The sequence below is a fragment of the Canis lupus genome, chromosome 25 (genome assembly GCF_048164855.1).
Source record: "Canis lupus baileyi chromosome 25, mCanLup2.hap1, whole genome shotgun sequence".
Classification (NCBI taxonomy): domain Eukaryota; kingdom Metazoa; phylum Chordata; class Mammalia; order Carnivora; family Canidae; genus Canis; species Canis lupus.
The window spans coordinates 3426839-3454783 of NC_132862.1; the positions used below are offsets into that span (position 1 = coordinate 3426839).

At 43.4% G+C, this 27945-nt stretch overlaps 1 protein-coding gene across 6 annotated transcripts in view; it reads right to left on the reverse strand.

The window, feature by feature from the left end:
- The window catches only part of SLC4A8 (solute carrier family 4 member 8), a 74844-nt gene that overhangs the window by 26480 nt on the left and 20419 nt on the right, over positions 1 to 27945 (reverse strand). For all 6 annotated transcript variants that reach the window (XM_072797862.1, XM_072797861.1, XM_072797863.1 and 3 more), the window contains exons 3-16: positions 25459 to 25605; positions 24811 to 24946; positions 23091 to 23251; positions 19704 to 19892; positions 18704 to 18795; positions 17626 to 17783; positions 16420 to 16507; positions 14981 to 15127; positions 14062 to 14162; positions 8794 to 8968; positions 8082 to 8215; positions 6907 to 7152; positions 3364 to 3469; positions 2618 to 2779 (exon numbers count right to left, since the gene is read on the reverse strand). In XM_072797862.1, coding sequence (XP_072653963.1) covers positions 2618 to 2779; positions 3364 to 3469; positions 6907 to 7152; positions 8082 to 8215; positions 8794 to 8968; positions 14062 to 14162; positions 14981 to 15127; positions 16420 to 16507; positions 17626 to 17783; positions 18704 to 18795; positions 19704 to 19892; positions 23091 to 23251; positions 24811 to 24946; positions 25459 to 25605 — 2042 coding nt within the window. The remainder of the gene's footprint in view (positions 1 to 2617; positions 2780 to 3363; positions 3470 to 6906; positions 7153 to 8081; positions 8216 to 8793; positions 8969 to 14061; positions 14163 to 14980; positions 15128 to 16419; positions 16508 to 17625; positions 17784 to 18703; positions 18796 to 19703; positions 19893 to 23090; positions 23252 to 24810; positions 24947 to 25458; positions 25606 to 27945) is intronic.

Below are 27945 nucleotides of genomic sequence, written 5' to 3' on the forward strand. Positions count from 1 at the left end.
ACAATAGAAATATGTTAATATGCCCAAGTTAATACCCAAAAGGGTCGATATGATGGGGGAAGAACAGACTATCCATCAACCTCTAATGTAACCACCCTGTGAAGAGTTCTGTTTGGAGCATTCATGGCTGGGTTTCAGCAATAGTTCTGAGAACTTGGAATAAGATTTTCTGGGACCAGTCAAGGGCCATTTGTGCCAGCCCAGAAGAGCCTTGGCATCAGCATCGACTCTTCTTCTCCCTCATGTCCCACACCTCATCTACCTGCATGCAAGTCCTGCTGGCTCTACCTTCAGAACACATCCCGGCTCTGAGCACCTCTCACCACCTCCACTGCTCCTGCCCAGATCAAGGTCACCATCAGCTCTTGTCTTGGTAAGTACAGCCGACCCTTGACCTTGCTCTGTTCTCCTTTAAAGCTGCCAGACTGATCATTTAAAACATAAGTTGGATCAGGTCACTCCTCCACAAAAACCCTGAAATGGATCCTCATTTCACTGAGGCAAACACCCAAAAGCCCCTGGCCTATGAGCCCACACACTGAAATCATCACCCCTCTGAGCTGAGCCTCTAAAACTCTTCCACTCACTCACTCTGCTCCAGTCCCATGGACTCCCTTGTTGTTTCTTAAACATGCCAGACCCACTCCCACCTTAGGGTCTTTGTACTCGCTCATCTCTCTACCTAGAATGCTTTTTCTCCGGGTGACCTCTTGGGTAGCTCCCTCACCTTCTTTATGCTCATGCAAACATTACCTTCTCCTTGAGGTCTTCTCTGATGCTACTTAAAGCTGGTCACCACCCTCCACTCTCCACCCTGGCATCTCCTAAACTCCTTTCCTGCTTAATTTTCTCTATAGCACTTCTGACCGTGTTGTGCCCAAGAGGCCTTTAATAGTTTAGTGTAGCTTTAATAAAATACAATGCCTCTAGAATGCCCACTGCCTGTCTTAATCTGAATTTACAACAGAGATTGAGCAAAATATGTCTTAGCCAAAATATATCTTAACCTGACTTTGCCTTCCTTTGAAACCTGAGGTTTTCAGCTCCCTGCCCCTGGTTTTGTTAGTTCTCTTCTAAATGTTACACAAATTCTCTGCACATGTACCTGCTCCCACCCTCATGAACCATCCATCTTGGGTTCATCTGACCAGCCTGGGGCGCAATGGCCCTTCTCTCTGCTGAACTACTATGGCCCTTACACCCAACTCTCTACTAATGTCTTATATGAACCTGTATGCTTCATGTGTTTCCCCTTCCTATATGATGGCAGAAACCATGTTTTAAACTTCTTTGGGGGCACCTGGATGGCTCAGTTGGTTAAATGTCTGCCTTTGACTCAGATCATGATCCCAGGGCCCTGTTTTGGGCTCCCTGCTCAGCGGGGAGTCTGCTTCTCCCTCTGCCCCTCCTCCTATGCATGCTCTCTCAAGGTTATACACTCTCTCTTAAATGAATAAATAAAATCTTTTTTTGAAAAAACTTTTTTTAATGTACCCGCTAACACTTAACCCAGGCCTGGGCAAGCAGCTAGTAGAGAATTGCTGCTTATTAACTATTTGTCCAGACTAGAAATAATGACCCTGAACTTACTTAATATGTGTTTCCCTTAACTACTCTGTAGTCTCACTGAAATCTAAGAATATGTTTTAGCTATACATGTGTGTACCATAAATATCTTATCAACTGAGCTCCCCACCCATTTGGATTTTCTGCTCTACAAATATACCTGGATTAAACCCGCACTTATAGAAAAGCCACCATTTCTCCTGATTTGAACTCTATTTCAAAGTAAAAGTGGCCCCTTTTGGCCACTCTACACCCAGTCTCTAATTCTGGCCTGAAACTGGTCATGATCAAACAGTGCCATCTGCATCAGGAAAGACAGCTGAGCTTCAAACAGTCATGGAAACCGAGTCAGGAGTACTTTGGCTGCTGCAATCAATGTGACCAGTGATTTCAAAGGTGCCACAAGAGCCATCCCTGGGAAGAGACTTCAGGGTCTCCCATGTATCCAAACTAATTATCCCAATTTACTATATTTAGGAGCCAGCTCTAGCTATTGCATGCTACATATCCCAGCATTCTAGAAATGAAAACTTAACAGCATTCTGGAAATAAGCATTAATAGCTTTTAGAGAATCACCTTAAACCCTCTGACTTTTTTTTTTAAGTAATCTCTACCCTCAGTGTGGGGCTTGAACTCATGACCCCAAGATCAAGAGTCTCATGCTCAGAGGGCCTCGGTGACTCAGTTAACCTGAGAGTCAGGTGCTATACCAACTCAGCCCAGGTCTTGTGAGTTCAAGCCGTGTGTTGGGCTCCACACAGGGCATGGAACCTACTTAAAAAAAAAAAAAAAAAAGAGTTGCATGCTCTACTGAATGGGCCAGCAAGGTGCTTATCACCTGTCGCCTTTTTTAAGTATTAATTCCTCATCCCACCATACATTTATGAGAGGTTGCCAGACCCTAGAAGAAGAGAATGCCATGGTGTGGCTTACCAGGACATGTGGAGCTTGCCACCTGCAACTCCACTCCGCAGGCAGCATGGAGGCTGAGAATAGACTCTGTTACATTAGAATTCTAATGCAAAAGAGATGTGTGAGTGTGCTACGTACTCTGGTTGGGAAATAGCGGCTTGTCTTAAATGTCTTTAAAGTGCTCGAGAGGATGAAGGTGGTGAAGAAGAGAATGCAGGACCAAAAGAGCACATCAGGAGTATAGGGTCCGTGATGGCCACACGCAGATCCCGTGAACTCTCCATGCAGCTCCTGGCATTCCTGGAGGAACAAGCATCCTGGGTGACAGCAGGCAGGCACGAGGGAACCAGCATCTCTGGCTGCTGGAGCCCACCACCCACTGTCACCCCACAGCGTGGGGGAGCGCAGGCTGCCGGCAGCATCTGCCTGCCCTCTGTGCACTGTGGCGCGGTCGCTTGCACAGGCCCCGTCCCAGCACAGTGACGACTCCTAGTCCTTCAGCACTTTTGGAAATGAAGCCAGGATGGTCCCAAGCAAGCATGCAGTGCTGGGAGGGCCCTGCCAATTCGTATTGTGTATATGACCGAGCACTTCCAAACCTGAAAGCTCTTCAGGTCTCATAAGCCCTGGGGGTGCCCCCTGCCCTGCCTGGTTTCGTGCTCACATATCCCTGCAGGGTCACTGGGAAAGGGGCACATGGGAGAGAAGAGAAATCTTCTTTTCTCTTTATACTACAAGAGAATTTCTGAAGGGGGGAAAAGGGTCAGTAAGACTAGTGCAAATAAATTTAAAAACCTTTATCTTTGAAAATGCCAGACCTGGCTGAAGGGCCATGGCACTCAAACCTGGAGGTCCCAGCACTATAATGCAGCTCCTGGACTTACACTAACAGTCAGATTGGCCCACTGGACTTCTGTTGTCACGATATGGTGGTCCTTCCAGTACTGGAGGGTATGATTGCTTGGATTTTCTGGGACAGTACACCTGCAGCTAAGGAAAGAGAAAGAAAGATTCCTGAAAAAGCAGGCAAATATTCAATGAAACCCATTCAGTCGTGACTGGGCCAGGGGCTCCGTCAGGGCCTGCTCCTTGGCCCACTTCAGGCCCCTGAGGTTGGTCCTGTTGCTCGAGGCCCACGCACAAGCCCCAACCACACCCAACCACACATCAGCCATTACTAAAGAGAGACAGAGATCAGCATGTAGATCTTGAATTAAATTGTGCCAACAACCAAGCTTGGCACCTCATGTGCCCAGAATGATCCCTGGTGGTCTCCTGCTTAGTTTCTTTCTCTCAGGCCCTTCCTGTGGAATTCAATCTACAGAGCAAGGAGGACCTGGTCCACCTATCAGCTCTCAACCATCTCCTGCAAGCTTGGATATCTCCTGCTCCTGCTCCATATGCTCCATCACATTCTTGCTTTAAAAATCCAAATTGTGGGATCCCTGGGTGGCGCAGCGGTTTGGCGCCTGCCTTTGGCCCAGGGCGCGATCCTGGAGACCCAGGATCGAATCCCACATCGGGCTCCCGGTGCATGGAGCCTGCTTCTCCCTCTGCCTGTGTCTCTGCCTCTCTCTCTCTCTCTGTGACTATCATAAATAAATAAATAAAAAAATTTAAAAAAAAAAAAAAAATCCAAATTGTGATGCAAGCTCTTCCTGATACTGCATTATTCCTGGTAGTATCCCACCACAGTGGCCTCCTCTTCCATCTAACCAGACCAGATCAGATCAGATTTGTTCTCCTGGCCACCCTGTTGCCTCCCAGTCCCAACATGCTTCATGCTTCAACTGGCTCCGAGGATATACAACTACCATAGCCATTCCCACATACTTTGTATCATCTGTAAATTCAACGAGCATGCCTTCTAAGGATATAGTATGACAAAATTAAAATACAAAAAGATCTCAACAGATTGTAATAGGAGGAAATCATCAAAATGAAAAGTAATAGGGAAAGCTATAAAGTCCTATATTTAGGTACAAAAAAAATTGACTCCAGGTGTATCTGGGTGGTGTAGTTGGTTGAGTGTCAGACTATTGGTTTCAGCTCAGGTTGTGATCTCAGGGTTGTGGGGATCAAGCCCTATATTGGAGTCCGCACTTGGCATGGAATCTGCTTGGGACTCTCACTTTGTCTTTGCCCCCCACCCACCCATGCTTACTCACTCGCTCACTCTCTCTCAAATAAATAAACCTTTAAAAAAATCAATTCCAGGACAGCCCTGGTGACACAGCGGCTTAGCACCGTCTGCAGCCTAGGGCGTGATCCTGGAGACCTGGGATCAAGTCCCACATCCGGCTCCCTGCATGGAGCCTGCTTCTCCCTCTGCCTGTGTCTCTGCCTCTCTCTGTCTCTCTATGAATGAATAAATAAATTAAAAAATCTTAAAAAAAATCAATTCTAAAACTTGGAGGCAACAAAAATACCCTTGAGAAGGTGAATGAATGAGCTATAATACACCTAGACAATGGACTATTACTCAGCACTAAAAAGAAACTATCAAGACATTAAAAGACATAATAGACCTTTAAGGAGATAATACTATGTGAACAAAGCCAGTCTGAAAGCATGATTACAACTATATGACATTGTGGAAAAGGCAAAACTATGAAGGTGCTAAAAAGATCAGGGGTAGCCAGGGGTAGCTGGCGAGGGATGAGGAGGCAGGGCACAGAGGATCTTCAAGGCAGTGAAACTATTCTATGATACTATAATAGTGGATATATCATTATAAATTCATCAAAACCCACAGAACCTATAATACCAAGAATGAATCCTAATGTAAACTATGGACTTTGGGTGATAACGATGTGTCAACGTAAGTTGCAACAAGCTTCGGTTGCAACAAGCTTACCACTCTAGTACAGGGGATGGGGGTAGCAGGGGAGACTGCATGCATGGGAGCAGAGGGCAGATGGGAACTCTCTGCATCTTCTGCTCAATTTTGCTGTGAAGCTAAACTCTTCAAAAATCAATTCCAGGGATGCCTGGGTGGCTCAGTCAGTAAGCATCTGCCTTCAGCTCAGGTCATGATCCCGAGGTCCCCCAATTGAGCCTCACAGCAGGCTCCTTGTTTAGTGGGTGCTGGGGGGGGTCTTCTTCTCCCTCTCTCTCTGCCCCTCCCCCTGCTCTTGTTCTCTCTCTCTCCTGCTCTCTCTAATAAATAAAATCTTTTGTAAAATTAATTAAAAATTTAAAAATCAGTTCCACACAAAACATAAAATCATTTAAAGAGTTGGAGAGTTCTAGCTTCACAGTTCCAACAGTGGAATGCAACTAAGAAAAAATATCATCTTGAGCTTCATTAACACAGAATTACAGTATCCAGATCCAAAGTCTACTCAGTCTGGGGCTGCTCACTTTTGTCTGTCTTCTCCCACTAGGATATAAGCCTCATGAAGATAGATCCTTTGTCTGTCGTGCCCTATGTTTCCATGGCCTAAAACAGTGCCTGGCACATAGTAGGTGCTCAATAAATATTTGTTATATGAATATATAATTTTTTAAAAGGTCAAAGAATGAGCCTTACCACAATACCAACTGGCAATCCATGAGGCTTTAAAGATCATACTCCCTAATGGCTGTTATTTTGTAATAAAATAATTTCAAAAATAACAAATTTTTAATGAATTCAGACCTTAAAAAGGTTAATAAATGGATAAGTGAAATCTATAGAAGCGTATCCATGGCTAGATGGCACATCAGAAATGTATAGGCAGAAAGGAGGCAATTTGATGTACAGAGCTAAAGCTTGAGGGACTTTAGCCATAATTTGGAAAATACTATTCCAGAGAAGAAATGTCTAATAGGACCAGATGCTCCTAGATGGTTGAAAACACAGCCAAATACTGGGGTTCTTTTCCAGTTGATCCAAACTCTATTAAACATGTGAAGACAATAGTCTCTTGGGTTGAAATCCAGATAAGGAAATAGATCTTTAGGAAACAGTAAGAGATCTGTGGATCTCTAATGAATTATTATTATATCTCTACCTCATTATTCCAAAGAGTAAGTAGCCTGTACATACTTGCGGAGAATCTTGGTAACATGCTCCAGGGACTCACAAATCCTCGTAAGAAGTTCCTTCCAACAACTAGCTTGAACTCTCCCTGCTCCCTTTGCGGCCTGTTCCTGTTTCATGCCTGAACCGAAAGCCATGCTGTGGAAAGCATCTCTCATGTCGCCTGAGTTTCACTCTTAATCCACCCTCTCTATCATCACTTCTGACTGTTCTCTTCTGGCACCTCTCCCAGGTCTCCACCTCCCTCTCTGAGCCCTATTTCCCAGTGAGAGGGTCAAGACACTTCCTTATTCCTTGACACAAGCTACAAGTACTGCCTGGTATACTGTATCCAGCCAATAAACTCAGGTCCTCTGCTCAATTAAAAAAAAAAAAAAAAAAGACAAGCAGAAAGCATACTTACTAATATAGGCTAAGGTGGTCCAGCTGGCTGTGCATGTGGATGGGGTAGGTCTCTGCTAGGTGAATCAGCTTTTCTATTGCTTCATAGATGAAAATAATGCAAATCAGGGAGGCAAACGCTTCTTCTGTGAAGCGGGTAATGTAACAGACAAGGGAACTGGCATCAGTTGCCACGAGGACAATACACAGGAAGGCGGTCCATAGTCCGATACAAGCTCGCAGGGAGAGGTATGAAAGAGCGTAGTCTCTGAAACAAGACCAAGGCTCATCAGAGAGTATGGATGGATGAATTACGAGAACAACGGTCAAAAATGTGGTTAATTCATCTCATAGTACCCATTCCAGTACTGCAACCCAGTTTATCCCTAATTCTGACTGTACTTCACTCCTAAATGCTGCCCAGGGACAGCTGTGACAAGAGATTTGCTCCTCAGGTGGCATTTGCCACGGCAAGGACATGGGGAGCGAGAAGGAAGGAATTGTCCTTCACCCATTTCTGCCGATACTGGCCAACGTGATTCAGATCTTATTCTTGCAGTTAGAAAAAAGGAGCTGGCCCCTAATCCACGTGCTCCTACTTCCAACTCAAAATGAAGAAAAGGTTTTATGGGAAAAGTAGGGAAACAAGAGCACTGCCAAGTTCCTACCATCACTAGCAACCAGAATATGAAGGGGGCATGTCAGGTCAAATTAAAAATGGAGTTGAGGGATGCCTGGGTGGCTCAGCAGTTGCGCGTCTGCCTTTGCCTCTGGAATTCCGGGATCGAGTCCCGCATCGGGCTCCTGCACGGAAGCCTGCTTCTCCCTCTGCCTGTGTCTCTGCCTCTCTCTCTCTCTCTCTGTCTCTCATGAATAAATAAATACAGTCTTTTTTTTAAAATGGAGTTGAAATGAAAATAGAGGAATCTGAATTAGCTAGGGAAACTTTTTTTAAAGATAAAAAGTAAAGATTTCAATAGTGACTGAGGGACATTGATAAAGCTTGTTAAGACCGAGAGATCTGCTATTTTAGGTACTACCTGGGGGCAGGACAACAGACCTAATGATGTTCTTCCTTCAGGTTTTTATGGTTCAGAGTAATATTTGCCTGCTTATACTTGCCTAGGATCCTGGCATTCAATCCTAACAGCACAATAACACATCCAGTTAGAGTTTTCAGAAAACCAAATGTCTTACTTGCAGAATTTGAACAAAATCTTTTCAAATACAAGCACTGGCCCAGTACTTCCCAGGATGGTGAGAGCCTGTCCCGCAAACAAGGAATAGGCAATCCCAGTCATGGAGGCTCCAAACAAGGATTCAATTGCACTCTGAGGGGGGAAAAGAAATCATCAGAGTCCATAGCCCATCTGTAACCAGTAATGTGGGCTTCTGTTCACTCCTGACTTAGCTCTCTTGTGTGCCCTGACAAGCCATTTGCTTGTATTTCATCTTAGCAAGAGTGAAGTGTACACACTGCCTAATACTCTTGTAAACGGATACTGCTTTGATAATTCAGGTGCCCAAATCCAACCACATAGGAGTCCTTAACTAAGTCCTGTTCTTCAGTGACTCAATTAGGTACTGAAATATACATAGAAAGCACAATGATACCATTCACACTACGAGCCATTACCCTACATTTCAAATGACATCGGTATATCACTTTCCACCCTTTGAGCACCAGGTAACTCAGCTACTGCAATTGATATTCAAGCAGAATAAAGTCTGTTCTAAAGGGAAAACTGTGTTGCTGCCTAGTATGAAGACAGAAGATCACAGTAACTCAGTAGAAAGAATCCAATCTCCTCAGTCCTAGCCCAAGGGATTTTCTCCTCAGCGGACTTGGCCGCCAACACAGTATTTTAAGTCTTGTCTGGGACCAACAGAAGTGGTTAAAAGTCCTTACTATGCGTCCCTCAGTGGCTTCTCCGAGCAGTCCCCCAAAGGTGATGACAGGTGACATGCAGGCACAGTACAGGAACAGAAAGGAGGCCAAACACTGTAAGCTGAGTGCATCCCGGTAGTCGCTCCAGTACCAGGGGGCCTTCCGCTTGATGTCCAACACCAAGCCTCCAAACAGCCTGTGGAAACATGGCAGGTAGGCCTCTAACACGGTCCTTCTTCCATGAAAGTATGTGAACAGCACCCATTTGAAAAGCACTTCAAATGTTTTCCGTACTGAAGACATACTTTGGCTCCAATTTGACCCCAAGTTCATACAAGAGATCTCTCGGGGTCAGGCACAGAATCTATTTGCAATCAAGGGCATGAGTTTGAATGATTATCCCAAGCATGAAAAGAATTAATTTGGGTGTGCATACTACCTATTCAATAAGAAGTTTCAAAAAACTAACGTGAAATTAAGTAATAGCTTCAAATTCTGAGCTGTTAGGAGGAAGTGTGTGAAACCAATTCAAGGTATTAAAATTGTTAGTTTTAGTATGTGTAAGTCTAGATAAAAAGCCCCATCACATGCACTGTCCTACTCTGAACAACTACCCACCTTCCTGTTGAGAAATTAGCATAATAATTCATTCATGCAGTTGACAAGTAGTAGCAGATACTTCGTGCCAGGCATTGTGCCAGGGACTGCAGAGGCAGCAGTGAGCAAGACAACACAGCCCTTCTCTGCAGGACAGTGCAGGGGATAGACAGTGCTGTGAAGGTGCCACGGCGGCATAGGACAGGGAGGGACATTTCAGCGGAGAAAGGATCAGGAGTCAGGCAGATGAGGCAGAGGGGCTAGTATGGGTGCCACCTAGAGGTGAGAGCACATGGCTGATGAAGATCCGGCTGGAAGAGTCTGAGGACCAATGCCAATGGACAAGGATGGAGAAGCTGGGAGAGGCAAGTCACAAAGGGCCTTGTAAATGGTTTTATGGAGTTAGATCTTTATCCTAATGGCATGTCAAGTCACTGAAGGATTGTAAACAGGAATAACATAAACATGCATTCTGGAAGGATCATCCAGCAAGGGTGTAAGGAATGGAATGTCGGGCAAGACTGGAGGCAATGGATTGGGAAGAGAAGTGGATGGACTCAAGGGTTTAATCAGGAGGTAGAATCAACGGGACTTGGTGACGGGACTTCAGGGACCCCTCTCCACTTCCCAAGGATGAAACGGATCAAGAGCAAGATATCCCACACCAAGGAGGGATAGTGTTCTCAAACGGAGTCACTTTTTCTAAGAGGAGTCACTGTACCAGAGTGAAAGTTGGTAGGTGAGTCACAAAAAAGAGCCACTCAGTATTCTACAGGACAAATGGCCTGGTCTCTTCTACAAATTAATGGTATAGAAAAACAGGAAGGAGAGTTGTCATAGAACAGGATCATAATAACCAAAGGCAATCCCTGATTGGATCCTATGCCAAACAAATGAACTCTAAAAAGCTGTTGCTAAAACAATCACAAAAAGCTGAATTCGAACTGAGCATTAGAAAATTTAAAGAACTATTGTTAATTGTGTTAGATTTTTTAATGGCGTGATAGTTGTTTTTTAAAGTGGCCTCATCAAACAGATACATACTGAAGTAGTTACAGGTAAAATGACATGATACCGGTGATTTGGTTTAAAATAATCTAGAAAACATAAAAATAAAACCATTAAGTGGGGAGAAATAGATGAAACACGATTGGCAAAGTGTTAATAACTGTTGATGGGCTCATGGGGGTTCATTATACCATTCTCTCCTCTTTCTTATGTGTTTGAAATTTTCTATAATAGAATTCTAAAAACAAAAAACAAGCTACTCCTTCATGAAAGGAGTCTTGGCCAGTTCTTTCTCTCTTCTTGGAATCCTGGAGGAGACCCATGAGGCTTGGAACAGGGTATGCCAGGGGAGAAGACCCAGCCAGCTCTCTCTCTCTCCATTTGAATGCCTCCTCTCCTCCAGTCAGATGCAATGAGGGTACAGGTGGACACAGGACAGATGCTATTCTATCTCACCCATTTGCTCTTTTCCTCTGGTTTGGGTGGGATTAGTTGGGATTCACCATTCTTCAATTTATAGCAGTAACATCACAATCTGGGCCTTGGCTTAGGGAAGAGAGGCAAACCTGACTTTGTTTTTAGTCTATCTGGCTTAGGTAAGGAGCTATCTATACGGGCTAACCTAGAGTGTGAGAATTCCACCTCGGGGACTGGAACCAAGGCTCCAATCTATAATAAAGTGTCACTATGTTTTGCTTTCTCCTCCAGGTAAACAGGACCTCATAGGCAGTTGTGACTTGTCTGGGGCGAGATACAAGTGTTTCTGGGTCTTTCCCAACACAGAATCTTGATACCATGTGAATATCACTTAATCATTGATGACCTTCCTTTGAAGGGTGTTATTCTGGGAGAATAATCTTCTGCAGTAATGAGCCTCACCCCACGAGGCAACCAGAGATGCTGCCATGACTGCTCAGCCTCTGGATGCAGGAGGCACCTTCAGGGAAGAGTGTCTGTGAGTAACAGACAAAAGATTTATGTGAAATGGATTCATGAGAAGTCAATAGAAAGGGAGGACATCTGTTTGCCTAGCAGTGATTAAAAGGGGGAAAGAAAAGAGGGATCCCTGGGTGGTTCAGCAGTTTAGCGCCTGCCTTCAGCCCAGGGCCTGATCCTGGAGTCCCGGGATCGAGTTCCCTGTCGGACTCCCTGCATGGAGCCTGCTTCTCCCTCTGTGTCTGCCCCTCTCTCTCTCTCTCTCTCTCTCTCTCTCTCTGTCTCTCATAAATAAATAAGATCTTAAAAAAGGTGGGGGGGGTAGAAAAGATCTGAGGCTCTTATCGATCATGTACGTATAAATTAATAAAATAATTTCTGAATACTGTTTACAGTCACCTTGCTTATACCTCGCTCATGCATAAAAATCCAACCATAATCGCACATTTACCACAAGATCAGGCACCGATGCTTCTCCCCACATTTGAGACTTCCCTTCCCTTCCAACACTACCTTTGATGTTCAAGTTTTGTAGGGATAGGAAGCACACGGGATACGAATTTAAGCTTGATGTGAGACAGGACTTACCCATGGAGAGGGTCACTAGGCTCTGGAGCACTGAGCTAGGGAGCCCTTCTCTGAGGGCTGTAGGGACAGGACAGCCATCCATTTGTCTGCTCTGCTTTGGAAGAAACCTGTTTGAAGTGGGGGTGGGGTGGGGGATGGGGGCGGGGATCATCAAGACAGCAGCTCCTGATTCTTTATTTCATTAACCCTTCCCAAAAGCGGCACCCCCAATAAGGTACATAAATATTCCTTGGAAAACCCCTCTCTACAGTATCCTCCCCGGAATGAAGCTCGTGTCCTAGGAACACTCTAGTCAGACTTTCCTCTTTGTTATGTATGGGAACGCATCAGCATCAACATCAGGGAGGTCCGAGATGCTGTCTGAGCCCTGGCATGGCGGGTCAGGCAATACAGAACTCAAGGTACTGTTTTCCACTCATCTCTTGCCCCCCTTCTTAGAGTCTAAATTCCCACATCTTCATATATCTCACCGTCCAACAAGTAGAACATCCTCTGAGTCTCCAAGTTTTGCCCCAGGCTACACAACATAGTAGAAAAAGCAGATTTCTCCACCTCAAAGAAACACAACTAATGGTATGAAGAACTATAAAAACCCAAGCTAACATATTTTAGTCTGTGCAGTCCAGGCAGATCAGAAAGTTCTAGGATGTCCACCTATATGGGCGAGTTTACATTCACTCTTTGAGAGTGATCTCAATACTCGATTGGGGAAGGGGCAAGAGTTGGCACGGCACTATAATCTCTGATCCAGGTATTAAGTCACTTGACCCACAAGGCTACAATGGGAGAAAGGCCATGTGTCTTGAGGTCTTCTACTAAGGGCTCTAAGGAAAATTTCAGGAGCTCAGGAAGAGGAAGTATCTCCCCTACCAAATAGACTGAGGCTCTGAGCCTAGATAACCCTTCCTTTCAGCCTTATGACTCCAGAACTTCGTGACAAGAACTTCCTCAAACCCTATGTGAATTTGTGAGTAAGGGTACTTTGATACTGTGAGTAAGCATGCGATCATCGGGCTATATGAAATCCTCTTTGGGGATGTCAGGCACCATTTCTGAGAATCTATATTTGTTGAGATCCAATCTAATGGTCTCCCAAACACTCACATGGAATTGATTATAAATGACCTCCTCAAAAGGCCTGAGACTGGTTTATTCTCATCTGACACCAAAGGAAACCTGAGATCTCATCTAATCTTCTATAGAGAACCTTCTCCTTAAGCATCTGTCCGTAGAATCTTGGCCTAGAAGAGTAGATTGAGGGCGCCTGGGTGGCTCAGTCAGTTAAGCATCTGCCTTCAGCTTAGGTCATGATCCCAGGGACCTAGGATGGAGTCCCACATTGGGCTCCCTGCTCAGCGAGGAGCCTGCTTCTCCCTCTGCCCTTCCCCCCTGCTCATAACCTCTCTCTCAAATAAATAAAATCTTTAAAAAAAAAAAAAGAGGAGTAGATTGACTATTCTGAGACACACACATACCTAAAATACTACCTATATTCCTACCCTAGAGGAGCTTCTTAACTTAATCATTCCATATTTATCTGTATTTAGTCCACTGATGCTACAGAACAGGGATCATTTTATAAGTATTCATTCATAAGCTCATCAGATTAAGTGCCTACTCTGTGCAGGGCACCGTGCTGGGTGCTAGGAATATAATGGGCACCCCGTGCCTTATGGAGCAAATGTTCTGGCAGGAAAACAAGTCAAGCAATAATAATGAAGAATGAGAAGGGCTTTAATGGGGGTGGGGGTAGGAGGAGGGCAGCAGACAAGTGAAGGCAGAGCTCAGAGCTGTGACCCCACATAGCAGGAATACCTAACCTCATCTATAAAGTCTTAGGAGGCTTTCCAAAGGAAGTGACACCTAAGCTGAGACAAAGGATGAGTAGCAGTTAGCTGGGAGATGAGGAAGGGGGCAACTGTTCAAAGCAGGGAACAATGTGTAGAAAGAACTGGAGGGGAGACAGACAGTGGTAGGTGGTTTGAGAAACTTGAATGAATGAATACAGTATCTGATACTATTATAGTCGGTGGTTCCATTTGGAAAGTCATTCCCAGCCAGTATACTACAGAGAAGAGTGAAAGCAAAGAGTAGGACTCATTCCTTTGCACACCTTCAGCCCAATAAGCAGTATGAGCCGTGAAACGTCCCCAAACTTACCGCCCGGTGCGCTGAAGCTCTGGCCCGCTGTGGCCCCCATGTGGTTCTGGTTCTATGTGACAAACATTTCCATTTGGAACTCCAGGCATTTTCCTTTTCTCCTTTTAACAAAAGACCACAAAAATGAGTAAAGCCAGCCATCTATTCCATCCTGCCTGCTAACAGCAGGGAGTGGTAAGAAGATAATCCAAAAACAGCCCCCAAATACCCAATTTTTGGAGTTTTTGTCTGTAGTTTTCAAAAGCATTTACTGAGTTGGGACAGTTTATTGACTTTGCTGAAAAACGACAACAACATATAATTTCTCCCCTTCTCCTAACTCTTTGTCCAGAAGCAGAAATATGGAAGCTTTGGCATCAGGTATGACCCAAGTTCCTGCTTCAAATCTCCCTCTGTGTAATCTTACTTGACCTTAAAACTTTGAAGATAGTTTTATTTATTTGTGAAATTAAGGGTAAAAATACCAACTTGGGGATGTTGCTGGCAAGGCTGAGTTAGTGCTTATAAAGCACCAGGCCTGGTGGCTGGTATACAAAAGCTCCTTTCCCACCTTTAGCCTGTCCAAAAGTATGGGGGACTCTACTTGCTCTCTCTCTCTCTGCAACTTGCTGTTTTCATTGCACGGCTTCATTCGCAATATACTCCCAAGAAATGTCCTTCCCTCCCCTCTCTGCCATTCCACATCAAATCTTCAAAAACCACTTTAAATTTATCCCAGAGTAATCCTGATTGGTTGCATCAGACCTGAGCTGATATGTAATGGTATAGTTATTTTTTATAACTGTTCTGTTTTTCTAGGTGCCCCAAACTGGGCCGTGTCTTGATTTATTTAGCATATACCCACATGGTCTTTGCTTTGTCCATGATGGGTACTCAAGAAGCAGCACTATGCTACCATTGGCTAATGTGTATACATTACCTGGGAAGGGACGTTTTTGGGTGGCTCGATTCTAATGGAGGGGTCCCACTCCCCTGGAGGGAGCACTGTGACCTGATCTAGGAACTCATCAATCCCCGCCAGAAGATCATCTCGCTCTTTTGCCTTATATGCCACATCATGAAAAATCTACAGAGAAGAAAAAACCCTCAGAAAATAATTTCACTTAAGACAATCACCAAAGAATACGGTGAAGGACAGATAAACCTCATGATTTTTATCTCTGTCATGGGGATCTGAAAATTTTAAAATTTTTTTAAAAATGCAAAGATAAAAGAATTTAAAAATGAACCTGAAGATGAGATGGGACAAAAAGAACTAGATATATGGGGATCCCTGGGTGGCTCAGCGGTTTAGTGCCTGCCTTCGGCCCAGGGTGTGATCCTGAAGTCCCGGGATCGAATCCCACATCGGGCTCCCTGCATGGAGCCTGCTTCTCCCTCTGCCTGTGTCTCTGCCTCTCTCTCTCTGTGTCTCTCATGAATAAATAAATAAAATCTTAAAAAAAAAAAAGAACTAGATATATGTATGTGAGAATAAGAAGAGCTAAGACTCGGGATATCTAGGTAGCTCAGTGGTTAAGCATCTGCCTTTGAGTCCTTCATCGGGCTCTCCAAGAGGAGTCTGCTTTTCCCTCTGCCTCTCTCTGTGTCTCTCATGAATAAATAAATTAATAAAGTTAAAAATTTTTAAATTTTAAAAAAGAAGAGCTAAGATTCTAACATTGTGTCATTGTCATGGAACAAAAAGCAAAATGCGTGGGAAAATTTCCTGATCACAATGGTTGGAAAAACCAACAAAGGTCATCCTCTAAAATAAGCTTCCCAGTCAAAAAGAGATGATAAAACACAACCCCCATCTTCCTGTACCTACTACAACACATGCCTTAAAAACTCTACATTACAGTTTACATGAGCAGTGCAGGCCTCACGAGGGTATGTAGTGGGGATTTAGCACCATCGTAGCCAAAATCTCCGGTTGCCTTGGGACACTCACATTACAGGGTCCAAGCTCCTACTACTAACTCTTACACAAACTGGTCCTGTTTACATGGAATAAGAGTGAAGTTTATTTATGTAAATAGCTTTTATGCATGTAATTAACCATCCTCTCTAGAAAGTCATCAGCCTTAGTATCTTTCTCTCTAGGTATCCCAATTGGCAATAATAATTTTCCCAGAAAAGGATTCCTCTGCATCCTTGATTACTCCAAAAGGGAGAGATGACATAGGAAGAAATACCCCCAGAAGGTTTGGTCCTCCCAACAAAAGGCATTCGGAGAAGTGACCCGAACTGCTTCCCAAAAGATAATTATTCAGAATGGTAATTATTTTATCTCCAACAAATAACACAGGGTAAATAAACAGAGTAAATACTCAATAAATATCTGCAGCATGAATGAAAAGCCAAAGTGACACATACCTCATCTGTCATGATGGTAGCCATGGATCTGCCAATCTCATGATATTGTTGACCTTTCCCCACTGGACCCAATAGGATAAACAAAAATCTGGCAACACATATAGAGAATGAAATTATAAATTATGTAAGTAAACATAAAGAAGTAGCATCTTATTTCTCTCCAAATAACAAAACATTTCTCTTTCCCATCAAACAGAAATCACTGTTGTAACTTCAATAAGAGGAGGGACGCCTGGGTGGCTCAGCAGTGGAGCGCCTGCCTTCGGCTCAGGGCATGATCCTGGAATCCCGGGATCGAGTCCTACATCAGGCTCCCTGCATGGAGCCTGCTTCTCCCTCTGTCTGTGTCTCTGCCTCTTTCTCTGTGCGTCTCTCATGAATAAATAAATAAAATCTTAAAAAAAAAAAAAAGACCTCAATAAAAGGAGACAGGCTAATGATGGAGCAAAAGAAGTTGCCTTGACCTAAGAACTCCACTATGAGCACTGGAAGCTTTTTGTATGACTCCATTTAATAATGTGGTTATAATTCTTAGGGTTTCCATAGACACAATTCCTTGCTATAGAAAAAAATGTGTTTTTCAAAACATGCCATTGTAGTGCAAATTCAAAGCTTTCTGCATCTCATTCATTGCTCTAATAAGAAAATGATGGGGAGAGGGGAGGGATAAGGAAGTAGAAATGATCAAGTCCAATAGAGGAGTCTAAATTGTATTCTGGACATCTGAATACTCTGTAATTAATGGGGCTCTGAATCACCTGAGTCACCATCTCCAGAGTGCATGAATAGCCTTTTGAACAAATGTGGACATATTTGCAAACCATACACATCCTGCCAGAACCGGGGAAAGAGACATCAATACCTTTGCTCAGAGACATTTCCCTGGGACACGGCTCTGTAGAACTGGGAGAGTAAGACTCAGGCTTCCCATCATAACAAGTGATTAGCCCGTGCTATGCCCTTGGATGCTCTTCAGTTCTCCATTCCCAGGGCTGTAGGTACTCTATAGTCATAGCCTTAAAAGTCTTAGAATCCTTCTGCATGGAGATTAATCAAATATAACCCCAGTAAGATCACAGCTGAATTTTAAACAGCGTTCCCCAATTAATCCTAAATTTTGGCATTCACTGGTTTCTTCCATCAGAGCTCCCACAAATCTGTACATTTAGACTAAAATGCCTTGCGTTTTGCTGTCCTTGTCTTTACCTTGTTGGGATGGGCACTTCTGTGAGGCCAGAGAGAAGAACAGCTGGAGACAGCCTCACAAAGGCAACAATGGGGCGGTCCAAACTATCCACCTCTCCAACCAGGACATTTGAGGCCTCTGCCCCAGTGGGAATTTTTTTCATGAAATGAAGATCCACCTGAAAGTCCAAAAGAACCCTCTGACCTCAAACATCAATCACCCTCTCATACCTTACATTCAACTGTCATGTTTATGATTTAACAAATGTTTTCTCATACTATTTCATTTAACCCTTACAATGACTCTATAGAGTGGATAAAACAGGTTTTACTAGCCTCATTTTTTATTTTAAAAAATGAAGCAGCTGAGACCCAGAGAGGTGAAGTTGACTTGCCCAATAGAGCTTTTGGGAGAGAGAACTTAAATCCAGGTGTTCTGATTTGAATCCCATTACACCAAACTCTCCCAAAGATGGTTTTTGAAGCTCTAGGTCAAATTTTTTTCCATTTTAAAACACTTGAATGGTTTGTCAGAGGTTTCGGCTTTTCTAAATAAAACAGGGAGTCTTGCAAGCAGAGAAGTGACATGACACCATCTGTGTTTTAGATAGTGTCAAGGATAGGCCAAGGCAGTGAAAGGCTGGAGAAGGGGAGACCAAGGCTTAAACCAGCAGCTACAGTGAGGCACAGCCACTGCACAAGGCCTTGGATACCCAAGTCACAGACCACCAAGTAGTTTTAGGAGATAAGAGCAAAAATACTGTTTCAGCAAAACCCTTGGAGGTAAGAAGGAGCTGCTGAAGAGCAAGTACCCCAAAAAATTCTGGAAAAATCAGGAGGTCTGTGTCAGCGAGGATCACCAGGGGCTACTCCCAGTTCCATCACGTTGCATCTGGTGGAACAAATGGAGTTGGCCCCATCTAGACTGGGGTGAAAGGGAGGAGACCTGAGCGGGGGCCTCCTTTCCTGCAGAAGGGGTTCTGAGCTTAGACAAAGGCTGCTGAAATACCAAAGCTTACCCAGCTTCTAGCAATTGGGCTCCCAGTCCCACTACAGATGCGCTCAGGCCTATAAGCTAAGTTCCTATGTCTCTGCTCACCTTGCTTAAATCCACGGGACTGTGTTCATAATTCACTCCATTTTTTACTTCAAGACTTGTAGTAGGAACAGACTGAGGAGATACAGTTTGACCTATTCGGAGAAAACAATTGCCTGAGTCTCTGCCCTTTTCATCCTTTTGCCACACCCCATCCATCACTGGTTGGCTATGGCCGTGTCTCCTGAGAGGCCCGTACACAGAAGAGGTTCAGATGACTATGAAGCTAAGACCCACACATACGTATCTCCTTACCCACCAGTTAGTGGTAAAGGGAGGACAGAAGTCTCACTCCTTCTGTACCTTCTTCCTGAACATATTTGTGATTCTCTTTAGTTCCTCTATTAAGGTAGTAATTCTCAATCAGGAGCGCACATCAGAGACTCCTTTGGAAAGCTTTTCAAATATGTAGATTCCCAGGCATATCCCCTGCACATTGTGATTCAGTGAATGTGGGGACAGGGAGACATATAGATTAGGCCCTCCCTGGCCACAGAACAGGAAACCAATCAGCAACTGAAATTCACAGAGTGTTTGTAATCCATCACGTACCTGGTTAAGGGATTTACATGGATTACCATATTGAAGCCTCACAATAAACTTATGGGGTAGATGCTATTATTATCCTTATTTTACAGAAGGGAGAGTGAGACTTAAAGAGATTTAGGAGGTTGCCCAAGGTCACATACTTTGCAAGTAGTGAAGCCTGAATCTGAAGCATAAGAGTCGACTTAAGAACCAACACTAGAAAAAAAAAAAAAAAAAAAAAGAACCAACACTAGTGCATTTTGTGTTTCTAATCTAAGATCTGCCGGAGATCTGAGGCATGCATCTCTAGTGCCACAAGAGATAGATGCTCATCAGTCCCAGCCCTCCAACTTGCTCGTGGAAGTGAGTACGGAAGCATATTAGACAAGTATAGCCTGTACCCTCTAGTAACTTAGCATCCCCAACTAGTTCCTAAATGCCTGATTAATAAGATTATTAATGGTGATAATCTTACCATTTTTATCCATTGAGTGTGGATCAGACTGCTTCTTGCCAACCTCAGCAAAGGAGCGAACAATGGGAATGAGGTTATTCCTCTTTTTTTCATTCTGATGGTGATGCTTTTTGAGCAGGGCTTCTCGTACTTTAACCCTCATGCTGTCATTCAGGTCACTGAACAGTTCTTGCTGGTCCAGTATCAGGTCTGGAAAGCAGGTGCAAACAGGAACACTCAAACTGACAGTCAATGAACCCAAAGAGGCCAGCATCTGGTGGGGTGAGGGATGAGAGGCAAGGAGAAGGGGAAGGAGTCCTACCAGGGTCACTGAGGTAAGCTTATGCTTTAGTGTCCAAAAAGAGTTATTTGATGACAGCAACTGTGACAAGTTATACTTGGTTCATGTAATAAATCATTATTATTAGAAACTATCAAGCGCTTACCATGTGCCAGAACTGTACTATGAACTTTGCATAGATCATCCAGTCTCATCCTAATAAAAACTCTGAGAAGTAGGTGATATTGTAACAATCTGTACAGATCAGGAAACAGGCCCAAACATTACAAAATTCCCCAAAATCTCACATTTAATAAGTTGCAGAGCTGGGGTTCAAATTCTAGACTGTCTGACTCAAAAGCCCACATTAATACCCACTTTGTTCTGTTATCTGCCAAAGTTCCTCTATATTCCCTTCCTCCGAGATTTCAACATTGCTTTGTTTGTCAAGAGGAACAGTAACTGTAGAACACTCCAAATGACAATTTGAAGGTGGAACCTACATGTATGATTAAGTTAATAAGCACCCCAAGTGATTGCCACCAAGCACCAACCTTTAATTTATCAAGCCCAGAGCAATAGAAGGGGAAAAAAATATCCCAATACCTGCTACTGAGTAGGAGTCCTAGGTGTAAAGGCCCTCATTCTATCCCACTTATACCACTTTCTGTGTGATCTTGGGCAAGTCACATAGGCTTTCCATACCTCAGTTTCCCCATCTATAGTGTAGAGCTAATATTATCAACCATTCTCAAAACTTGTTATGGAAAATTAATACAAAATTAATATGAGGTGCTGATTCACAGGTGATACTTGATCCTGTTGACCTTCCTTATCACTAACACGAATATATCAGGAACTATATAGCAATTATACTTCAATCCTACACACATATCCCCAAGCCTCGCAAAATCTTTAACCTATTCTCAACCCCAACTCCATCCATGACTACCCAAGTACTAGAAGCGACAAGTAAAATCTATTTTGAATATTCAAGCTGAAGATCCATGGTTTCTTTATCTTTAACCTTCATATTGATTGGTTCATTACCCTCATATTTTAAATATGCTTCAGGATCCTACATCTCAAAAGAAAATTTAAAAAGAAGAAAAAGAATGTCCATCCCAGGTCCCCCTTTATTTACCTCTTTCTCTTATCACTTAAAGTTCTCAAAAGAAAAATTTCTTAGTCCCCTGCAATTTGCTACCTCAATGAAACTGCTTTTGATAAAATCATCAATAACTTTCCAGTTGCTAAATCTTGATGGATATTTACCTGACCTTTCTGCAGCATCTAACACTGATGATTGAAACTCTCTCTTCTCTTAGCCTTTGTAATAGGTTGAATGGTGCCCCCTCCAAAAGATACATCTATGTATACTAACCCCCCAGAACCTGCGACTGATCTTATTTGTTAAGAGGGTCTTTGCATATGTAATAAAGTTAAGGATCTCAAGATAAGATCATCTTGGATGATACTGACAAATATCTTCACAAGAGAAACACAAATGAAAAGTCCACCTGAAAACGCAGATTGGGTTACGCATTCATGAGAAGGAACACCTAGAGCCACCAGAAGCTGGAATAACTTTACCCTAGAGCCTTTAGAGGGGACCCAGGATCTCATCAGAGCTGACCCCTCCCCTGCTTTCCCAAGTGATCCCACAAGAGACAGAAATACTTGGATACTTGAAGAAAAGTTTGTGAAGAAATCTTTATTTAACCTGCCAAGCCAAACAGAGCCAACCTAAGGGAAAAATCCTCACGTGCACCCACATGCTTCTCAAACGCCATTCCCAAAATGCAGTAACAACACTTAACCACATCACAAAACCCCATCAGATATCACCCTGCACATCCTACTGAAGACATCAGGGGACTTTGGCTCAATTTCTTACATGTCTTCCCTAGGTGCCATCTTTTTATGGTCAATTCTTTTTTTGGGGGGGGATCCCTGGGTGGCGCAGCGGTTTGGCGCCTACCTTTGGCCCAGGGCGCGATCCTGGGGACCTGGGATCGAATCCCATGTCGGGCTCCCAGTGCATGGAGCCTGCTTCTCCCTCTGCCTATGTCTCTGCCTCTCTCTCTCACTGTGTGCCTATCATAAACAAAAAATAAAAGTTTTTTTTAAAAAATCTTTTTTTTTAAGATTTTATTTATTTATTTGATAGAGACAGCACAAGCAGGGGAGGAAGTGGCAGAGGGACAGGGAGAGAGACAGACTCCCTGCTGAGTACAGAGCTCAATGTTGGGTTTGATCCCAGGACCCCAAGATCATAACCTGAGCCGGTTAGATGTTTAACAGACTGAGTCACCCAGGCTCCCTTATGGTCATTTCATTTTTGACAAGGGCACCAGTACAACTCAGTGGTAGAAGGAATAGTCTTCAATAAGATGGTCTTAGGACAACTTGCTATCCAATTACAAAAGACTGAAGTTAGACTCCTACACTACATCGTATATAAAATTTTACTCAAAATGAATCAAAGGCCTAACCATAACACCTACCATGTCTAAAAACCTTTAACACCTTTTTCTCTGCACAATTCCCAGTTGTCCCTTTCTCTAAGTACTACCAAGACATATCTCTGTGGTTGCACTTATTTGAATTGTCCCATGACTATTTTCCCCACTAGAAGGTGAGTTTCCTGAGGGTAGGAACTGCATCTTATCTTTATTCTCTGTGCTTATTAGCACATTATCAAGCATAAATAGATACAGACTAAATGTGTGCTAAATGAACAGGCAAATGGAAGAGTGAAACTCTATTTCACATAATAAGGCTGTGAAATGGTAGTTTCTTAGTTTAAAACCTATCCCTCCAGGGGTGCCTGTGTGCTTCAGTGGTTGACCCTTTGGCTCAGGTCATGATCCTGGGATTCTGGGATTGAGTCCTGCATTGAGCTCCCCACAGGGAGCCTGCTTCTCCCTCTGCCTATGTCTCTGCCTCTCTCTGTCTCTCATGAATAAATAAATAAATCTAAAAAAAAAAATCCCTCCAGCTGAAGACATTGAGGTCGATAAGGTTCAATGACTGACCTGAGGACACACAGCTACTTTATTCCTTTCTCCATATGACTCTTTTTAATTTACACAGACACTCCTCTGTTCTCCCTCATCTAATCTTACCTGAAATTTCTTCTATGCTATTTGCACGCATATCCAGAAGGACTGTTCCATTAATAAGGCAGCTCCTTAGCTCAAAGAGACTATGCAGTGAAAGGGTTGCCACATAAGGCTTGCTCCAGCGTTCACCCCCATCCTCAACATCTTCTTCAAATTTCAGCCACCTGAAAGCATTAATAACAACTGGATGCCAAAGACTGATAATGAGGAGTTTTCACAAGAGAATTTTTAATGTAAGCCACACTGAAGATACCTGAATAATTATATCAAACATTATAATTTAATCTGTATATTCAGGGTACATTGATAGGTGAAAAAAGCAGGTTATAAAACAGCCCAAACTTGAGTACAATTTGATCCCATTTCTATTTAAAGAAATTTTTAAAATGCAAACACACATGTATAAAGTGCCAAATGCTATATTCCTCATTATCCTTGAGGTAGTAGATTTATACATAATTTTCATCTTCCCTTTGCTTATCTTTCTTTTCTAATTTCATATAATGAGCATATATTACTTGTGCAATTAAAAAGATCTAATCTATATTGTTTGGATAGATTAATAAAATGATAATATTTTTCTTTTTGAAAAAGCCTCTGTGTGACCTTTACAAGTTGGCAAAGACAGAATAACAAGACTAATTAATTGCCTTTTCACTTGGTATCAGGGTGATTGGCTTGCTTAATCCTCTCCACCCGTGGAGGATATAGCAAGGATCCAGGAAGAGCTGTTCCAGTGAGAGCTGGAGCCACACTTTGCTAGTTACCCACCTTGCCTTCTTCCCTGAAGCTCAGGCATGCTGACTTTGTATCACTCATGGGGCTCACTGATCAATTATGAGAGGAGCCTAGACATGGCCCTGGTGAATCTGAGGGCTCTTCTGGGGTTTGAGCCTCAGGCAAAGCATGAGCTGTAGAGGCTCACTCTACAGCTACCCCAGGAAGCCTGCTGTCAGGCCAGCTATAAATTCCCACAGGTCTCCATGAGGTTGAGCTATCTCCATAAGACGTCTCAAAAATTATGAAACTTCTAGTGACTCAAAATCCAAATGAATTAAAACACTATCATTCACCTGCAGAAAAGTCTTCACCTATGCTATGTTTGCTGGGGTAGGTCCAAACCAAGGTGGCCCATCAGGCATCTTCTAAATCAGATTGGGGAATAAAAAAAATAGTGAAAGGGAATAAAGGGAAAGGACAGAAAATGAGTGAAAATATCAGTGAGGGTGACAAGACATGAGAGACACCTAACTCTGGGAAATGAACAATAGGTAGTGGAAGGGGAAGTGGGCAGGGGGGTTGGTGTGACTGGGTGATGGGCACTGAAGGGCACACTTGGCGGGATGAGCACTGGGTGTTACGCTATATGTTGGCAAATTGAACTCCAATAAAAATAATTTAAAAAAATTAAAAAAAATCAGACCTATAATATCAAGATAGCCCATGAACAATTCTGGGCCCTAAATAAATGAGAGGACTCCCTAAAGGTTCTGTGTTTCTGTCACCAATCCCAGGCTCAAGGTCAACTGGTATAGGTATCACCAGAGACATCACAAAGAGGCCAAAATCAAGACTTCCCATAGAAGATTCTGGAGCATCAGTCCCTATGTCAGCCATCACTTCTCCCACGAAGAAATAAAAGGCAAACAGACCTGTCACTTGCTAAAAGGTATACGTTTGCCTACCCAAGCAAATCGTGAATCAGGATATTTTAGGGCCTTACCTAGCTGTCTCCTTCCACTCAGCATCTTCTCCCTCTTTCATACAGATCTCATCCAGCTCTGTGAACAGCTCATGTGGCACATGCTCTTCATCTTCCTCAGTGCCAAGAATGAACTGAACACGCTGAGATGGTGTATCTAGAAAATCAACCACAGAGAAAGGTCTGCTCCTAGGCTCAACTTAGAACAGAAATAGCATTCTGCTATACTTAGCACACCTGGAGGCCTTATAACTTCAGGAACAAAAAACAATCCTAAATGTAAATCAAAAAGATTTAGTTATTCTTACCCACCCCCCACCAAAACACTATTCTATGGAAGCAGTTAATGGAAGGAAAAAATGATGAATTAAGACCACTTGAGGAAAATCCACAACTGAAAATCTGATTAAGTTGATCAAAAAGAATGGTTACTTTTCTGGCAAATGACTTCATTCACCTCTATGGTAATCGATTTGGGAGGCCTGAACTATTAGTTTTTCAGGAAGATATTTGATTCTTGGAGGCATTTCTTCTTCTGGGAAGCAAGCTCCAAAAACTCTGCAAAAGGGCTAGAGAATCAAGACCACCTACTTGATGTCCATCACACGTTCCCTCAGCCTCACCAAGGTCCCAGCCATGGACCCCCGCCCTTCCTCCTGAGAATGTTACCATGGGCCAGGGCCTCTGGGCCTTCCTCTCCTTGGCTGGCTCCTTTGCCTCGCCCTCGTCTGCGGTGCTTTTGGCCATGGGTTCGGTGATGGCGATGGCTCTGCCGGCCCAGTGGCATCCGAACCCCCACATACAAAGTTCTATGACCTGGAACAAAGCAGAAGGTCTGTGCAGAGAATGCCTTTATTTTTATTTTATTTTATTTTATTTTATTTTATTATTTTATTTTATTTTATTTTATTTTATTAGTCTTTATTTATTTATTTTTAGTAATCTCTATACCCAATGTGGGGCCTAACTCATGATCCCGAGATTGAGCCTTATACTCTCCCAACTGAGCTAGCCAGGCACCCCAGAGAATGCCTTTCTAAAAGTAAGTGAGCATATTTAAGAGAGAAAAAAATCATAGTTCTCTGGCTGGGTCACAACTCTGCAATGGCAAAACTTCAAAGACTTCAGGAGCAAAGACATAGAGATCTTGGAGCTGACGCCCTCCTTCACCCTGCACGTGGCTGCAAACCTCACAGGAGTGTTAAAATCAAAGGAAATAATGTGCGTGAACTTGATTTGCAAGCCCTAAAAGCCAACAAGGATTCTAGTTGCTGTTATGACAATTTGAGCAATTGAAAAAAAGCAATACATTCACTGTGTCAACTGTAGCAAGTCATGGCAGGGAGGCAGTTTGGAGAACTGACTAAATACTCAAGTCAACCTGCCTGGGTCTGAAACTTGACTTCATCATTCGCTAACCATGTGACCTTAAGCAAGTTAGCTAATCTCTCTCAGTCTTTAAAAAATAATACTAAAAGCTTAGTATTTAAACTCAGAGGGTTTTCATGAGCGGCACATAAGATGATGTATACAAAATGCTTAACCAATGTCTTGAATAACTTGTAGCAGCCACTACTTTCTAGGACCAGTTTCTACTACCCTTCTTTCTGCCCTGTAGAATGCACAATCTAGAATAGTAGTGAGAGACTAGTCACAAATCATAAGAAGCATGAGTCTGGGGTTACAGGGAGAGATAGTAAGTGTTGTACAAAAAGAGAAGAATGTGGGAAAATAAGTGATCCAAGAGTGTTCCTGTTCAATTCCTCCTTTTCCACTCATTTGTTCCTTCTATAAGCCTTATTTTTTTCTGCTCATGACTGCCAGGATTCTCTCTCACTTCCACCTGGCTTCCCTTGCCTTACTGCCAGCCTGAAGCCCTGAACCAGTAGCTTCCAGAATGCTACCACCCCGAACAACTGAGCTTTAGTCTTCCCCATTGCTGCCCAGTTACTGCTGCTAGCACCCTAGATCTCAGGCTGACTCCCCATTTCTGCCACCACAGAAGTATTCCAGTCTTCAGTTGCTGTCCTCAAACCCACAACCCTGATCTACACTTCCTCCCTCAGAGTAGGTGACCTGGCTTCATATTTTACTTAGAAGACTAAGGCAGAGTCAGCCTGGCTTGCTTTCCTCCCCCAGCTTCTCCTCTTTGCCAGGCTAACGAGTATGGCCTCCCACACCTCTGGGGTCCTATTCCATCAACTATCCTCAGTCTCTCCTTTTGATCCATCCCTTCCACAGTTTTCTCCTGATCACAACTCTCTCTTACCTTTTTATTTTTTTTAGTAAGCTCTACGCCCAACGTGAGGCTCAAACTCATGACCCTGAGATCAAGAGTTGCGTGTTCTACCAACTAAGCCAGCCAGGTGCCCCAAGTCTCTCTTAAAAAGAAACTTTCTCAATCTAGTGCTACTCTCTAAGCTTATACCTGTCCGTTTCCCTTCTCCGTCAAACCACTTTCAAGAACAACCTACCCACCTAGCTTCTCTATTCCTCACCATCTCCTTGTTGCCTACCCTCTGCATGCAGCCGCTCTCCACTAAAAGTGCTCTCATTAGGGACCACTTAATCACCAAATCTCTATCATCTTATGTCTCTCTCAGGTCACTCAAAAGCCTTTCCTGAGAGCCCACCACGTACCAGGCAGAATCCAAATCCCTTGACTCTTTGACTACGTCCTCCCATTGGTGGCCCAGGGTCCCTTAGCTCCCATACCCATGCCTCCTTAGTTCATCTGCACTCCTTTGACTGACTATGCTTCTCCATCCCTTCCACAATCCACCAAAGGAAAGTTCCCTGGATTTCAGTCCTGGGCCCTTCTCTCTCTTTTATTTTATTGGTATCTATTCTCATGATTTGAAAGTTTTCTTCTACAAATGACCCCCAGATCTTTATCTACAGTGATTCAATATATCCCAAAGCAAACCCATCATCCTCTATCTCAAATCAAGCTCATACCCATTTCTTCCATGTTTCTGTTCATGGCTTCACCATTCTCTCAACTTCCCAGGCCTGAAACCTCAGAGTTACGTTAGATTTCCACCTCTCCCCATGCTCCTTAGTGCTATATCCTACAGATTAAGGATGTCAAGGATTTCTCTCCTCCCACCTTGACAACAGTAGGAGCCTCTTTCCTGCCTTCCACACCAATTCAAT